The sequence below is a fragment of the Rhinopithecus roxellana genome, chromosome 16, assembly GCF_007565055.1.
Source record: "Rhinopithecus roxellana isolate Shanxi Qingling chromosome 16, ASM756505v1, whole genome shotgun sequence".
NCBI classification, from domain to species: domain Eukaryota; kingdom Metazoa; phylum Chordata; class Mammalia; order Primates; family Cercopithecidae; genus Rhinopithecus; species Rhinopithecus roxellana.
Genome location: NC_044564.1, coordinates 44,653,914 through 44,672,289, shown reverse-complemented (window position 1 = coordinate 44,672,289; position 18,376 = coordinate 44,653,914). Strand labels below are relative to the sequence as shown.

The following is an 18,376-nucleotide window of genomic DNA, read 5'->3' as shown; positions in this document are numbered from 1 at the left end:
CCCCCTAAGGAGCTTAATTAGACATTCTTTTCTAATTGTTCTTCTCACGACCTATTAATACAGTTGCATATCCTTTATCCAAAATGTTTAGGACCAGAAGTGTTTCAAATTTCAGGTTTTTTCAGATTTTTGGAATATGTGTGTATATATAATGACATATCTTGGGGATGGGGCCCAAGCCCAAACACAAAATTCATTTGTTTCACATACACCTTATACATATAGCCTCATAGTAATGGTACACAGTATTTTTAATAATCTTGTGCACGAAACAAAATTTTGAAAGTGTCTTGACTCTGACCTGTCACAGGAGGTCAGGTGTGGGAGTTTTCCACTTGTGGCATCACATTAGCACTCAAAAAGTTTCAGACTTTGGAGCATTTTAGATTTCAGATGCATTTCAGCTTGAATTTAATACAAGCTCAACCTGTATTTAAAAATTCTGTATATCTGCTTATGTGTACTCTATGTAGATCTGTGCTTTATATCATTAAAAAAAAACTTATTTTTTTCTAGGGGTGATAATACTCCATTGAAAATGCATGGTTTAACTCAGCTGGAGTCAAATAGTATCAACGTCATATCCCAGAGCCTCTCCTTCCTTCCTTTGTGCCTTTGGACAAGTTACTTAAAATCTCAATTTCCCCATCAGAAAAATGGGGATGAAAATACTGTTTTCATTTGGCTGTTGTAAAGGTTAAATAGGCTAACATGGCCAAAGTGAATTACAACCTCAGATACAAACTCAGTCCCACTTAAAGGAATTTAGACACAAAATACTACATAACTGCTACATAGCTTCCACTTTTAGGCTGTTGAAGAGGGAAAAATTCCTATTGAACCTAAACACTACCAAGTCAGTGTTTAATGTTTCTTAACAGAGCAACATACTCTATACACAACTTCTGTCCAGTTTCAGCTGGTGTTTCATTTCCCCCTTACACCTTTGCTTCATTTTTTTTTTTTTTTTATGAACACGGTACTAGTTTACCAAGAAAGGAATCCAATCCCTCACTCTTGCATCTAATTCCTCACCAATAAACACATCTAGGTAATGCTCAGTAACAACTTTTCAAACCTTTCAAATATTTATTCTTGGTGCCCAGATAAATGCCACTGAAGATCTCTTTGAAGTTCTAAATCCTTAGAGGCTTTAGAGCAGAGCTATTGATTTGCAAAGCCAGCCATGGGGCCAAATGGAAGGGGAAGGCATCTGCATTAACAGTCAGAAGCCAGGCCGAGTGTGGTGGCTCACGCCTGTAATCCCAGCACTTTGGGAGGCTGGGCCGGGTGGATCACCTGAGGTTAGGAGTTTGAGACCAGCCTGACTAACATGGTGAAACCCCGCCTCTACTAAAAATACAAAAATTAGCTGGGCATGATGGTGCATGCCTGTAATCCCAGCTGCATGGGAGGCTGAGGCAGGAGAATCACTTGAACCCGGGAGGCAGAGGTTGCAGTGAGCCGAGATCCCACCATTGCACTCCAGCCTGGGCAACGAGAGCAAAACTCCATCTCAAAAAAAATATTAAGATAAAAATAAATAAATAAATACAATCAAAAGTCAACCCGGTCTGTGCCCATGTGAACAGTGTGAGAAGAATCAAGCTCAAGGACACTTTGGGGACCCTTGCTATATTGTCAACTTGCTCATGCCTTATCCTGCCAGACAGAGAAATTTTGGTAGGCTTCGCCAGTGTGAGCTTGTTTTTCTTTACTACTCTAGACTTTTCAAATGACATTTGCAGTCTGAGGTAAGAGCAATTAGTGTACACAAAACAAAATAAACAAAAAACAATACACAAAACATTTCTCTTCAGATGCCTGTTGGCTTTCACCATATTGACATTTATCGCTTTCTCCTGTGCTTATTATAAATGGTTGGTTTGTTCTTTTCTTTCCTACTTACTTCCAGTCTTGAGTTAGTGAATGCCAGGTGCAATATTATTGCTTTCTTCCCAACTGCTGCTCATTATAGGTCTTATTCCCATAGTATTAGATTTTGTCCCTGAATGCTGGCCATGACAGTTAACAAGAGTTTCCATTTTAGGAAATGAATCTCACTAAACTACAACCATCGACACAACGAAATGTTCAACTAAAATAATGCAATGTGGTTTCTCCTGTGATTCACTCAGATTTTATGCCTCTGTCCTGGCATAACCTCAAGAAGGTAGAAATGCTACTCACCAAACAGTTGGATTGGTGTAAATGGTATGGTCTGAGAAAGCCTCATTAAATTATTCCTTTCAATGGCTGCAAACAAAAACAGATTTTCTATTTTAAGTATGCATCAATGGGCCGAATTTACAGAAAGCCTCTCCACATCAATATATTCATATAATGCTATTTAATTTCAAAGACCTCTTATTTCTGCCATTATCAAAAATATAATCTATAATATAGTCTAAAAAACAAACTATGCCTTAAACAGGAAAGAAATCCCAATTTTAGAGGCATTTAATGTGAGATTATGTCACATGGTCTGAGGTAGGACTGTCACCTCCACTCTCCTGAATACCAAATCACATACTAATCCATACATATGTGGAACTTTCTTTTAAATGGCATTTTAACCTGTGAACTTTGGTTTTCCTTTCCAAAGCAAATCCAAAGCACAGTGGACTGTGGGGACACCTATTGTTCACTTTGCACAGTTCATCTTCTTTTTCCAGAGAGAGCTGAAGACCGATTTTAATTAGAAGCGAGTGATCTGCATTTTCCTGTTAAGAGCTATAGCCTAACAGATCAGAGTCAACATGAGTTACAGTATTCCTCACTAGAGACTTTCTTAAGTTGACGGCTGGAGTCAAAATAATAGATTACTGCGGAGCTGAAAGACTCAGTTGTAAGAGCCCGGATTGAGGAGTCTGGAATCCACTGCAACTCCATTCACTACAAAGGAGAATTCAGGATAAGGCAATCTATTACTAGACCCTGAACAAACAATCTCATATAATTATAACAGTAATTATCACACCAATAAGTTCTTACTCATGTATTGAACTTTAGATTTGTAAAAGGCTTACCCATGTATTATCTCGTCCAACGCTGAGAGCAATGACTCCCAAGAAACCACCCAATGGCACCAGTCCAGTTGGTTTTTATATTGCTTTGCATTTCAAAGTGTTTTCCTCTTAATTCTCAACTAGCCCTTTGGCAGACTGTTCCTCAGGAAGGGCAAGTACAATTATTCCCACTTTGAAAGAAAGACAACTGAAGCACTGTGAAGTGATGTTGCTTAAGAGAGTCAAGACCCTTGACATCTTTGTTTAATAACATCTTTGTTGAACTCACTCCGTGGGGTTGGCATTCATTCAGTGATCATACTCACTGAGGCCCCATTGAGGTTACAAAACCCTCCCTCAAGGAACTACTTTCAGGTCTGCCTTTTCCCCAGTCCAAAACATTGAGATCTCTGGTTTGGGGCTGGCTTTGAGCTTGCAAAGAATTTTTAGATCTCAAGGTCATCTTTCTACTTCGCAATCTGGGACTTGAGAATGCAAACATTTTGCAAAAATCCAAATTCTCTTAAATTCTGAAAACTTGTTTTCCCAAGTCAATGGCAAAGTTAGACATTGGAATGTTCTTCCCATCAAAGCAAACAATAACTTTTCAAGTTGGGAGCCATGTCAGTAACATGGAATTTGTCAATGTTTCTGTTTACAAATGCAGAAGCACAGATGTTTAGCTCAGCTGACATGTCTACGTGCACATGCATCCTACCTGAATAATGATGGTGAGGCTCTTGAGGGCTTTTTAAGGAGGCTGAGATCTCTGAAATTAGAGAGAAGATTGGCATTTTAATTATGTGGCTGGAGATAAATACATGCTTATGAATATACTGCCTTCAAAGTTATTATTGAACAGGTTAATCAGAATGGCTTCTCAGTATTAGAAAAAGCTTGCCTAATATCTTTTAACCACATTATTGCGCATGGTATCCTGACAGCTTCCAATCATCAATGTAATATCTCCAAACATATTTATATAGGGAATTGAAGAAAGACAGGTAATATTAGCCTCAAAGATGTATTTCCTCTGAACCAATTACACCTCTGGGTTGCAGAAGGCACTCAGCTGCCCATCATACTTCACGACATCCCAGAAGCATGATTCTCTGAGCTCCCTACCAAGATGCAGTACCCGTAGAAAGACAGTATTAATACCAAGTTATTAACAGACTACTTCACTGACCTAAAATAACAACAAAATGCTGAAAACACATTAAGAGCTATATACTGGAAACAAAGAAGAGGGTGGATAATATAGCACCAAGAGATTTGTTTGGTTACACAAAGACTATGTGTTGGGAACACCTCTTCCAAGTTTAACTCATTCTCTTCTGTCTGCTTCAGTCCTAAATTACAAGGCTCTAGAGAAATCCCTTGCAACAGTTTTGCTATTTCATAAAATCAAAATTAAAGTGGAGAACTTTGGTCTCATGATGGCAACTGCTTTATACCTAGTAGAGTAAGCAGCATAATGAGCCCAATTTTGCACATCTCTCTGGGTTTTTGTTGCTGCATAAGGAAAGGAACGAAAATCACTTCCTTTGGGGAGTGTTGGCAAAAAGTAAGATCAGCAGGGAAAGATGGCTCCTTTCTGAAGTCATCACTAAAAACAAAAAGTATTCCACTCCCACTATGGATCATATTAGGTGTGAGAGATATGGGTAAGATGTGGTTCCCACCTTACAGAAAAGCAAATGTATTAGGACAGAGAGCAGGTAACTATAATCACAACACAGTTAAAGTAACATATGTAATAAAGGTATATACAGAGGTTTATGGAACACATTAATTCCACCTGGAAGGTAGGGCCTTCATAAACAGTGTGAAATGCTTAAAGTGTATGGGCATCTGAGTCTGATAAAACTGAGTTTCAGTCTTGGCTTCACTACTTAAGGAGTTGTGAGACTATATTCATATTTACTCATTATACATTTATTGAGTACCTACTATGTGCCAGGCACTGGTCTATGCTCAAGAGGAAGAGCGGTAATCAAAACAGATAAAGTTCCTAGTTACATTCTAGTAAAAGGAAATAGAAAATAAATATATAGTACATATAGTATAGTGTGGGTGTGTGTATGTGTGTGTGTGTGTGTGTGTGTGTGTACGCATCAACTTAAGAGTTAGAAAGCATTGGGAATAGGAAAGTTCCTGTTTTCTATAGGATGGTTAGGCAAAGTCTCTCTCATAAGGTGAAATTTGAGCGCAGAGTTGAAGGAAGAGAGGGGCAGCAATATGAATAAATGAAGAGTATTCCAGTGATAGATAACAGCAAGTGCCAATGTCCTGGGGCAGGTCCATGCTTGTCATGTTTAAGGAGGAGGGTGTAGCCACAGTGAAATGCACTGAGAGAAATGAGGTTGGGGGGTGGCTGGAAAGCAGAACAGGGTGTTGTAGACTCTGTTTGGACTTTGCTTTTGCAAAGTGAGGAGGAATGCCATTTAAGCAAGAGTGACTCAGTTCAACTTTCAGTTTAAAAGGATTATTCTGGCTGTTTCTGGAAAAAGACTACTAGAGAGCAATAGTTTGGAGGCCATACTATAATCCAAGGAAGAGATTATGATTGCTTAAAAACGGTGTTATGTGGAAGTAGCAGAACATGATCAGAGTCTTGATATATTTTGAAAGATTTACTGATAGATGGGATGTAGGGATGTGAAAAAATGGAGGACAAGTATTGCAAGACTTTAGCCTCAGGAACTGGGAGGACAGAGTTGCCATTTCCTGAGATGAGAGAGGACAGTGTTGGAACATTTTGTTTGAGACACCTTTTAGACCTCCACAGGGAGGTGTTACTATGTGGTCAGTCATATTCTGCAAGGCAGAAATAGTGAATGAAAGAGATCATGCTTATGGGCCTGGAAATCTGAATTGAGATCCAGCTTTCAAGAGCATTGAGGAAAAACTCAGGGGGTTTGCAGTCTGTCTTTGGGTAACAGGAAGTCATTGAAGGCTTCTACCTGAGTGACGATTCAGCATTCATAAAGATAATTCTGATAGAAACATAGGAAAGTTTAAAAGGAGACAACCCAATCAGAATGCTAAGACAAACTCAAGGGCAAATGAAAGTATACACTTTTGTTTTGGGAAATAAATAATGGTGGTTTTAAGGTAGGTGCAGTAGGGTAGACTAAACAGATCACTTTGAAGATGTGGGGGTGGGGAATGGCTGGGGAGGGACGGAGTTAGAAGTCAAGGTTAATAGCTAAGAGCAATGGGGTGGGAAGGAGATTGTAAATGACTAAGATTTCCAGCTTGCATGAAGGAACAAGAGGCTCTCAGAAAGACCAAAAGTAAGTTGACAAAGAAGTAGAACAGCCAAAGAAGAAGAGCCTTAAGGAAACATAGAAAAGAGAGGGTGCCATGAAGGAAAAATGGTCAATATCAAATGCCACGAGTTCAGCGAGAACTGAGAAGAGTCAAGCGAGTTGGTAGTCGTAGTGGAGTTTCAGGAAAGTGATGGGGCACACTCCATGGACTGAAGATCAAATGTTAATTGCTCTTTCAATTAATCTGGAGGTGAAGGGTTAGAGTGGCAGCTTGAAAGCTAGGTAAATCAAGAAAAAGACTATTTGTTTCTTTTGTATAGAAAACAACCTAAATTTGTTAGTAGGCTGAGGAGAAGGAATCAACTGCAAAGCAGGTGGGGGAGTACTAGAAACCCAAGAAAGTGTGATGGAACAAGAATACAGAAGATGAAGGAGTCAAGAATATGGAAAGGAGTTTGTAAATTGTAGTCAAGTTTGACAGTAACTATAGTGGCTTTACCAGGCAGCCATCTCACATGACCTAGTTCTATTTAGCCATGTGGGGCCCCAGATTCTACTAAAACCCTATAGGAAAAGGCACCCATGTAACAATCTTATAAATGGCTCTGAATGAGTAATGTGTGAAAAAACAAAAGGACAGTAAGAGTTGGTGAGCAAAATGAGCTCAGTGGTTATACTCTCATTCACACAGAAAATGGGGAAATGACAGTCAGAAACAGGTCATTCAAAAAGTTTTAAACCAGACATCAATCCCAATTTGTCTGAAGAAAGATATTCAAATTTCTACTCTTCTACTGAACTTTCTACATTGCATGGTGGACAAAAATCATAAACAAAATTTCAAGAATGACAAAAATATCAGCAGGACAGTGAAACCCAGCATTAAAAATATGAAAAAATAAAAAATAAAATGTTTAAATAGAAAAACTTACTGTCAACTCCATTTGAACTTTTCAGCCTGTTTGGAAAAAAAATGAAGTTGTTTAGATAATGCAGCCTTAAATCTTACGATTATCAAAAAAAGAGAAGGAAACAGCACATGAAACAGAAATAACACAGAGTGTATATTTTATATACGTGTAAAATACATATACAGTCAAGCACTGCATAATGATATTTTGGTCAATGACAGACAGCATATATTACAATGGTCCCATAGATTATAATGGAGCTGAAAAATTCCCAACACCTAGTGACATCTTAGCCATTGTAATGTCACAGTGCAATGCATTACTTATGTGTTTGTGATTATGCTGGTGTAAATAAGCCTGCTGTGCTGCCAGTCATATAAAAATAAGTACATGCAACTGTGTACAGCACATAATACTTGATGATCATGATGGATGACTATGTTACTGGTTTATGTATTTATTGTATTATGCTCTTTTTCATTCTTTTAGCATGTATTCCTTCTACTTGTGTTTTTTTTTTAAGTTAACTGTAAACAGCTTCTGGCAGGTCCTTCAGGAGGTATACAGAAAAGGTATTGTTATCATAGAAGGTGATAGCTCCGGCCGGGCGCGGTGGCTCAAGCCTGTAATCCCAGCACTTTGGGAGGCCGAGACGGGCGGATCACGAGGTCAGGAGATCGAGACCATCCTGGCTAACACGGTGAAACCCCGTCTCTACTAAAAATACAAAAAACTAGCCGGGCGAGGTGGCGGCGCCTGTAGTCCCAGCTACTCGGGAGGCTGAGGCAGGAGAATGGCGTGAACCTGGGAGGTGGAGCTTGCAGTGAGCTGAGATCTGGCCACTGCACTCCAGCCTGGGTGACAGAGCGAGACTCCGTCTCAAAAAAAAAAAAAAAAAAAAAAAAAAAAAAAAAGAAGAAGAAGAAGAAGGTGATAGCTCCATGCATGTTATTGCCCCTGAAGACCTTCCAGTGGGACAAGATGAGGAGGTAGGAGACACTGACATTGATGATCCTAATCCTGTGTAGGTCTAGGCTAATGTGTGTATTTGTGTCTTCGTATTTTTAAAAAGTTTAAGAAGTAAAAATAAATAAATAAATAATTTAAAAACAGAAAATGGCTTCTAGAATAAGGATATAAAAAAAGATATTTTTGTACAGCCATACAATGTATTCGTGTTTTAAGCTAAATGTTATTGTAAAAGAGTCAAAAAGATGTTTAAATTTTTTAAAGTTATAAAGATACAGTAAAGCTAAGGTTAATTATTTAAAAAAGAAAAAAATTGTATAAATTTAGTGTAGCCTACGTGTATGCATAAAGTCTCCGGTCATGTAGAGTAATGTCCGAGGCCTTCACATTCTTCCACCACTCATTCACTCTGATACCCAGAGCAAGCTTCCAGTCCTGCAAGCTCCATTCATTGTAAGCGTCCTATACAGGTGTACCATTTTCTATCTTCTATACTGTATTTTTACTGTACCTTTTTTGTGTTTAGATACACAAATACCATAATTTACAGTAGTCAGTATGGTAACATACTGTACAGGTTTGTAGCCTAGGAACAATAAGCTAGACCATATAGCCTAGGTGTGTAGTAGGCTAGACCATCTAGGTTTGTGTAAATGCACTCTATGATGTTTGTACAAGGATGAAATCACCTAATGACACATTTCTCAGGATGTATCCTGTCGTTAATTGATGCATGACTATATATATATTTGAAAGAGAAGTATTAGTTACATCTAATCCTTATTGTATCAGTAAAGAAGTACGTTTTCAGCGCTGCAAGTGTTTTTATAGAAAAATGAGCACCAGATCTGCATGTAAGTCATTTACTGTGTACACCCTAAGCTAATTGAAAAGCAGTTGTTTTTTAATTAGCTTTGTGATCACACAATATATATAAGATGTAACTGTGTTTGTATTCTTCTGGATCAATTAAACTAAAAGGTTCCTGAACTATGCAAAGCAGATGCCTACAAATGAGTCTGTGAATGTCTCTGGACAAGCCTACAAATCAGTTTCATTAGCCCACGTGGCCCCTAAATGTTCACAGGCTGAAATTAGTTCTCTTTAAATTGTTACTTGCCCTGCTCAAATGCACAAGTGGCCACAGGCGAGTCTGAATAAATACATTCAAATAATATCTTCAGTATTTAAGGTCCTTAAGAAAGAAAGTACAATTACGATTATTGTTCAATTTCATGCTGCAATAACCCACTACTCTGCATGAGCACAAACTACTGAACCTTTGGGAGAAGAAAGTCATGTGTCCTTTAAGTCTGGAGGCAGGCTTGCACAGGGTCCATGATGGGAGGCCTAGAGAAAGACCATCTCTAAACAGAGCTGACTGCAAACTGAAAGTCACCTTCTACCTGCTGGGTATCAATTGGCACTTCCATAGAGTAGATGGTTTTGAATTCTACCTGTATGAATAGTTAATTTGATGATGCAACTAGGAAAGTCCAGAAAATACTACAAATAAAATAGGATAATGTTTGCTTGGTTGGTTTACAACTTTCATTTCTCTAAATATATACTAATAAAATTCCAGGAAGATACTCAAGTCTGCAACCACGTGAGTTCTCTATGTTCTTTCTCCCTCCATCCCGACTTCCTCTCCCTCTCTGTCTCAATCTTTCTCAGTTATTGCTTTGGTGATTAGGATGTTACTGAGAAACCAAAAACAAAAAAGATATGCCTTATAAACTAAAAGGAAAAAATAATTATTTTAAAAATTAAAGAATAAACGTAATCAGGTGTTCAGTGTAAGTCTGTTTCTTTAAGCAAGACATATTTACTTCTACTCTTTTATGCAAATTCACAATCTTAGCTATCCAAAAAGAAATGGTAATCATTATTCCATGCGTGTTTTGACACTGAAAAGGCAAATGTTTAATTTGTTATAGGAGTATGTGTTTCGTTATATTGTTAAAAGGCACTCAGGTGAGATCTTGTTGCCAGAAACAGGAAAACTTGGAGAAGAAATCATTTTCATTCTGCTAACAAAAGAACAATATTGTCATTTGACACACACTTCTTTTTTCTCCCTTTCTGACTAAATTAAACCTTTGTTTCTAACCAAGTTAAAAAAAAAAAAAAAAGAGAAGCCAAAGACTCTTAACGATAAACATTTAGAAATACTCACAGGGAGTTCCTATTGAGGTTGAAACTCCTGGAATTCCACAAAGAGTTTTTGCTGAGATCCTAAGCAGAAGGGAAAGGTCATTACGTGTGTGCTCAACATAATCCCACCCCAAGTTTTTAGGAATGATCTGCCAAACACACTCCTTGGAGAACCTTTCTTTTTTCTTCATCTACCTGAATATTCTTCTTTTAAAAAACATACTAAACCCAAGCTAGAAAGATGCATAACGTTAGGGCAATGTCAGCGAACTCAGTGTGTTGATGGACTTTAATAGAATGAAATTAGCTTTAAGGAGATATCAAACAGAAAACGTAATATATGAAATTTTTTACAGACCAAACATAGAAAAATCAGGACTAAACATACACAGTTAATGAGGATTGAACATACACAATCAGCTAATGACATGGAGACAAATGAAAGTACAAGTTGACAGACAACACGGATCGTTACATTTTTATGTCTTATGAAAAGATTCTCATCTCAGGTCATGATGATTGTTTACAATAACATTACCTTGGATTTATCTCATTTGATTTCCTACTCAAATTCAATTATTTCCCGAGACCTAGTATACTCCAGGCATTACTCTAGGTAGGCCTTTTCATAGTCGTTATTTTTGCTGTCCATTAGCAATAATCTCATAAGGATGGCATTAGTCCCATTTTAGAGATACAGCCAATGAAGCTTGTAGGTTAACTGACTTTGAAACGTAGAAAGTGGCAGAGCCAGAATTCGAACACAGGTCCCTGCTTCCAATTATCCTCAAGTATTCTGACATTTTACTTTGAAAATCTTTCACAGATCCTATTCCTACAAGAATATCTAAGGTTGTTAGTATACAGTCATGTCCCAACAGTTCTCAAGTTCAAACAGGTAATATTCAAAGACTTAAAATTAGGTTTTTTGGGTTAAGCTAATTATTCACACTTCCCACATGGCGGATGGCACAAAACAAGGCCCATATTTTTAGACAGCAAGAAAAACAGACTGCAAAACCAGAGAATCTCAGCACTAAAGAAACACTAAGGGTCCTTTACCCTGCAAGGCTTGAATCCCCTCCATCATGCCTGCGAAGAGGTTTGTTCAGCCTATGCTTGACTGATCGCACTAGTGAGGGACTCACTACTTCCAGAAATAAATCATTCCATGCTTGGAAAGCTCCAATTGCTAAAAATTTCTCCTCAGATTGGGCTGAAATCTGTCTCCCAGTAGCTTCTATATGTTGATTCTAGATCTACCTCTTAAAAGAGTATAGAAAATATCTTATTTTTCTTCCACATGACAACTTTCATATATTTGAAAACAGTTTCAAAAACTCCTGAATTCTTTCTCTCTCATGCTAAACATCCCCAGGATAAGTTACTGAGCGGATAGGTAAATTGCATAAAGAAGAATGTCAAAGAAAGAATAACATGGAGGGGACTGAAAAAATAGAACAGGAATTCAACTGAGCATAGCTTCAAAACAAAGATTAAACAGACTGTCAATAAAAAGTAGGAGCCAATTAAGGGACATAAAGGTAAACTGGGCGTAGTCAAGAGAAGCACTGCATGCTCGAATGTGTTTTTCTAACTCCTAAAACATTTTTTACCTCTTGAGACTGCTTTAGGTAATCACTGATTTGTACAGCATATCGCCCAATGTCTTTAGTTTTCGTTTTCTGATGTATGTAAGGTTTAACACCTTGTAAAGAGGAAGAGAAAGATGAGAAAATACATGAAAATGTGTTACATTCAAATCACAGTTCCCAAATAGAAAAATCTGAACACAGTACATTCATTTAAACTTGGATATAGTTTTCTCTTTCTGTTTTTAGCAAGTTTTACCAAGTTTCCTTTATCCTTTTTTTCCTCAAGAGGTTGAAAACTATATATGCTACTTCTATTCTTCTATAGTTACTTTCACATTTATAACAACTTACACTTCTCTATCGAAGCCGAGAATTAAACGATCCATAAACTGTCCTCTTATAAGACAACACCTTTAGTAATTTTTTATATCTACCTTCTCCCTGCACACTATTGCACATGCTTTATTTAAAATATATGAAATTTAATTCCATTCCTAGTCTAATTAGGAGCCCTTCCTTAGCAACTGCATCAAACATCGTAGTAGGCTACTTAAAAAGAACAACAACGAAAGAATGATAGAGGCCAGGCGCCGTGCCTCATGCCTGTAATCCCAACACTTTGGGAAGCCAAGGCGGATGGATCACCTGAGGTCAAGAGTTTAAGACCAGCCTGACCAACACGGGGAAACCGTGTCTCTACTAAAAATATAAAAATGAGCCAGGTGTGGTGGCGCATAACTGTAATCCCAGCTACTCAGGGAGCTGAGGCAAGAGAATCTCTTGAATCCGGGAGGCAGAGGTTGCAGTGAGCCAAGATTGTACCACTGCTCTCCAGCCTGGGCAACAGAGTGAGACTGTCACAAAAAAAAAAAAAAAAAAAAAAAAAAAAAAAGAAAGGAATGCCATCAAATAAATAGATTTAATTTTTTTAGTCTTTTATTAAAAAGGATGATGAGGATGATTACTGTTATTCTTTTTGTAGCTGGTACCTACAGAGTTACTACATATAGTAGATGCATAATAAATATTTAATGAATACTTGGTTGGATTAATTCTGAGAATAATACTTACTAGGAGTCCTGACTAAAAATAGGAGATAACGGTTGCATTTTTCCCTAATGATTTTGTGCTGGGGAAAAAAAAAAGTATACAAGAAGTGTAAAAAATACTATTTGAAGGCCAAGTGTAGTAACTGGCACATGCCTGTAATCCTAGCACTTTAGGAAGCCAAGACAGGAGCATTGCTTGAGGACAGGAGTTTGAGACCTGCCTGGGTGACATAGCGAGACCCCCATCTCTACAAAAAATAAACAAAATTAGCCAAGCATGGTGGTACACGCTATAGTTCCAGCTACTCGGGAGGCTGAGGTGGAAGGATCGCTTGAGCCCAGGAGGTCAAGGCTGCAGTGAGCTGTGATCACGTAACTATACTCCAGCTTGGGTGATGGAGCCAGAACCTGTCTTTAAAAAAAAAAAAAAAAAAAAAAACAGAGAGAGAGACAATGCTACCTGACAGGGCATCTGCCTATCCACAAACTTTTTTTTTTTTTTTTTTTTTTTTTTTTTTGAGACGGAGTCTTGCTCTGTCACCCAGGCTGGAGTGCTGTGGCCGGATCTCAGCTCACTGCAAGCTCCGCCTCCCGGGTTCACGCCATTCTCCTGTCTCAGCCTCCCGGGTAGCTGGGACTACAGGCGCCGCCACCTCACCCGGCTAGTTTTTTGTAGTTTTTAGTAGAGACGGGGTTTCACCGTGTTAGCCAGGATGGTCTCGATCTCCTGACCTAGTGATCCGCCCGTCTCGGCCTCCCAAAGTGCTGGGATTACAGGCTTGAGCCACCGCGCCCGGCCTACAAACTTTTATTTTTTAAATTCTTTTTCAATTAATTATTAAGCCAGACACGTTTCAAAAAAATAAGGTTCCCAACTCCAAATGTGGTTCAAGGAAGACAGTGGGCCTCAATACTCACTCAGATTAGCCAGGCACTCGGATCAACCTGTTTCCCTAGCCTTACCTCCCCGTCTGATCATCTGACTTAATGAGATTCTTTCCCAGAAACCTCCTGTCATTTGCATCTCTCTATGTTTGAAATTCATTGGAAAGAACTTAAATGATTTAAGAATGATATATAACATCCTAAACATAAATTATACTATTTATAAAAAATATAATACCTAATATATATAATATAAATGTATGACATTTATAAATAAAATGAATCTATTTATAATTGGTACTGGAGTCATGTCTTTAGGTGTGGGATTTGATTTATTCAAATTTATGGTCTCTAGTAAACGGTATGATTAAAGTCAAGGCAAATTAAGCTCTCAAGCTAATCTATAAATTGAGGGGGTGCTGACTAATTTAATTTCTAAATGTCTCTTTCAGCTTAGAGTCCACTTGATTCTCAGTGATTTAACAGACAAGTGAGTATTTTTAAACATAAAATCAGGGTTTCTCCACCTTAGCAATGACATTTTGGGCTGGATAATTGTCACGAGGACTTATCTCTCCAGTTCATTGTAAGATGTTTAACAGTATCCCTGTCCTCTACTCACTGGGTGGCAAAAGCATTCCCCCCATTTTAGTTATGAAACAAAAATATCTCCAGACATTCCCAAGTGTCCCATGGGGAAAGTGAGGGGAACGTGTAAAATTATCCCTTGGTTGAGAACCATTTACCATACGAACAAGCAAATTTTTAGAAAAGTCTGATAGCATAAATTTCAATACAATGTCTACTTATACCTTAAGGTTAGTATTTTAAATATTTTTAAAACCTATGACTCCTTAATCACTTAGTCCTTTCTGTTTAAAAATTGGTAAAGGTCTCTTATCTAATGCAAGAAGTCCAAAGTTCTGATCATTGCTGTTCACAATCTGCCCTCATCTTACCTGTCTAGACTTATTTCACTGTCCAGTCCTAGCCCACAGTATTCATTCTTGGCTGGTTGATCCATCTTCTCTCCTCTACAAGCACCATTATTAAGCTTAAGAGATAATTTCAGTGTCACATGTACTTTAAGAATTTATAAAATTAGACAATCCCCTATCCATAAATCAGACTAAATGAATGCTGTCTGGATAAAACACTCTGAGTAAGGTTCAACAGCTTTGAATACAAGAGACTATCTAAATCTTAATTTTTCTTTTCTGGAGTCCTTTAGGCAAATAAAATTTTGTCCCTTTCATAAAAATCAAAAGCAAAAAAAATCTATTTTCCTTACAGAGTGTAACTACCTTCTCTTTCCCTCATCTCCATGTGAAAGAACAGGAGGGACCGCCAATGGTCTAAAGACTGTACCCTGAGAAAATTCCACCAGGTATTTTGGGATCCAAGAGTGTAGATGTTACATACTTGTCTGACTGCATTTGGACACTGTGAACCAGTTCTTGCTGTACTCCTCAGAGATGCTGTTTTCTCCTGGCTCTGGATTCAATTGTTCACTCTGAGGGCAGGCATTAACTGTTATGATCTGGAGATAAAGACACTTGTTGGAACACAGTGACATTAATTCAAAAGCACAGTGAGTCACACTAATAGAAGAACCATGGTGAAGGGCAGTGTCTGTTAACACTGGCTGCATATTACAATTGCCTGGGAAGTGCTGACAAATCCCATCACTTAGGCTAGCAGGACACAAGCATCCACGTGATTTCTCTTTGCAGTCATGACTGAGAACCCCTGCTCCACACCTTAGTTCTTAATCTTGAGTGCACATCAGCATCACCCAGGGCTTAGTGGCTGGTTTAAGCTACAGGTCACTGGATCCCACCCCTGGAATCTCTAATGCAACAGGTCTGGAAGGAGGGAGAATTTGAATCTCTAATTCCCAGGTGATGCTCATGCTGCTAATAGGATATCATATTTTCAGAAAATATTTGAATCCAAAGAATTTGTGTTGGAATTCTAGCTCTGTCATTTAGAAGCCATGTGAATTTGGGAAAATCACGTAATGTCTCTAGCTCCTTTTCCTTCATCACTAAAACAATAGATAGCCAATAATATGACTGTCCCACATATTTCTGAGCTGCAGAACAAACAGGGTAAATTGGTAACTCAAAAGCAATAAATAAATAAATGCAAGCTTGAATTACTGAACTCAGTTGCAATTTCTAGTTGAACACTGGACATTTGAACTATTCCAAAAATAAATCTGCTTAAGTGCATATTTCTTGGGATTGCAGAAACTCACGGTATTTTCCCTGAAAGAATAGCCTTCCTTATCTCTCCCCTAAAAGGTGCTTTTACATAATTGTCTCAATACTAATCTCTTTGCTTCTGCTTCTCATTCTAAAAAAAGGCTAAGGTATTTTTTTAATGCATCCAGATTATTATTTAGAAAAATAAGTGTAAAAGTTTTTTAAATTAGGCAGAGCATTAAGATCATGAAAGATGAATTCTTACAGAATTGCTACTTGAGATCTAAAACTTCCTAATGATATATAAAAAGACTCACTGAATGAAAATAAAAACAACACATCAAAATTTGTAGGAAAGAGCTCAAACAGTGCTTAGAGGGAATTTTGTAGCACTAAATGACTACATTAGAAAAGAAGGCCGGGCACAGTGGCTCACACCTATAATCCCAGCACTTTGGGAGGCTGAGGCAGGTGAATAGCTTGAGTTTAGGAGTTTAAGAAACAGTCCGGGCAACATGAAGAAATCCCATCTCTACAAAAAAAAAAAAAAAAAATTAGCCGAATGTGGTGGCACACCTGTGGGCCAGGTACTCAAGGGGCTGGGGTGAGGGGATCACTTGAGACTGGGAGACAGAGGTTGCAATGAGCCGAAATGACAACTGCACTCCAGCCTGTGTCAAGAGTGAAACCCTGTCTCGAAAAAAAAATTTAAGAAGGAAGTCTCAAATCAATGACCAAAGTTTCTACCTTAACAAACTAGAGGCCAGGCGTGGTGTTTCACACCTGTAATCTCAGTACTTTGGGAGGCCGAGGCAGGCAGATCACCTGAGGTCAGGAGTTCGAGACTAACCTGGCCAAAATGGCAAAACCCCGTCTCTACTGAAAATACAAAAGCTAGCAGAGCGTGGTGGTGTGTGCCTATAGTCCCAGCTACTTGGGAGGCTGAGGCAGGAGAATCACTTGAACCCAGGAGGTGGAGGATGCAGTGAGCCAATATCGTGCCACTGTACTCCAGCCTGCGCGACAGAGAGAGACTTTGTCTGAAAAACAAACAAACAAACAAAAAAAACCTAGAAAGAGAAGAGCAAAGTTAAACCCAAAGTAAATAGAACAAAAGAAATAATAAAGATAAGAGCAAGCATGAATGAAACAGAAATCAGAGGCTGGGCATGGTGGCTCAGGCCTGTAATCCCAGCACTTTGGGAGGCTGAGGCAGGCGGATCAATTGAGGCCAGCCTGGCCAACGTGTCGAAAACCTGTCTCTACTAAAAATACAAACATCAGCTGGGTGTGGTGGCACAGGCCTGTAATCCCAGCTACTCAGGAGGCTGAGGCAAGAGAATTGCTTGACCCTGGGAGACAGAGTTTGCAGTGAGCCGAGATTGTACCACTGCACTCCAGCCTGGGCGACAGAGAAAGACCCTGTCTCAAAAAAAAAGGAGGGGGGGGTGGCGTGCAGGGAAGGGAATCAAAGAAAAATCAGTGAAAACAAGAGCTGGTTCTTGGAGATGATCAATAAAACAGATAAACCTGTAGCCAGACTGATTATGAAACAATGAGAGAAAATCCAAATTTAAAATGTTAGGAACGGGCCGGCCAGCATGGTGGCTCGCCCCGTAATCCCAGCACTTGGGAAACCAAGGTGGGCAGGTCACCTGTGGTCAGGAGTTCGAGACCAGGCTGGTCAATATGCAGGCTGGTCAATATGGTCAAACTCCATCTCTACTAAAAATACAAAAATTAGCCAGGTGTGGTGGTAGTCACCTGTAATCCCAGCTACTTGGGAGGCTGAAGTGGAAGAATCGCTTGAACCTGAGGCAGAGGATGCAGTGAGCCAAGATCAAGCCATTGCACTCCAGCCTGGGCGACAGAGCAAGATTCCATCTCAAAAATAAATAAATGACTAAACGAAATAAAATGTTAGGAACAAAACAAGTGACGTCACTACCCACAGATCTCAAAGGCAATAAATGAATAATGAGATAAAATTATGAACATTATGCCAATAAAGTAAACAACTTAAACAAAATGGATAAATTCTTTGACACACACAAAAAAAGCTCATTCAAGAAGAATTACATAACCTAAATAGCTCTATATCTATTACAGAAACTGAATTTGTAGTTAAAAGCTTTCCCACAAAGATGGTTTCATTGGTTAATTCTACCGAATACTTCAGAATGAAATAATATCAATTCCTTACAAATTCACCCAGAAAACTGAAGAGGAGGGAATACCTCCCAACTCACTAAATAAACCAAGCATCATCCTGACACCAAAACCAGACAAAGATATTACAATAAAAGTGAACTAAAGACAA

General features: G+C 38.6%; 1 protein-coding gene across 1 annotated transcript in view; it reads right to left on the bottom strand.

The window, feature by feature from the left end:
• Positions 1-18,376, bottom strand: part of TRPM6 (transient receptor potential cation channel subfamily M member 6) — a 102,058-nt gene that overhangs the window by 16,400 nt on the left and 67,282 nt on the right. Inside the window, exons 22-27 of the mRNA XM_030920436.1 lie at positions 15,272-15,389; positions 11,937-12,028; positions 10,343-10,401; positions 7,216-7,241; positions 3,727-3,777; positions 2,191-2,256 (exon numbers count right to left, since the gene is read on the bottom strand). Of these exons, the coding sequence (XP_030776296.1) occupies positions 2,191-2,256; positions 3,727-3,777; positions 7,216-7,241; positions 10,343-10,401; positions 11,937-12,028; positions 15,272-15,389 (412 nt within the window). The remainder of the gene's footprint in view (positions 1-2,190; positions 2,257-3,726; positions 3,778-7,215; positions 7,242-10,342; positions 10,402-11,936; positions 12,029-15,271; positions 15,390-18,376) is intronic.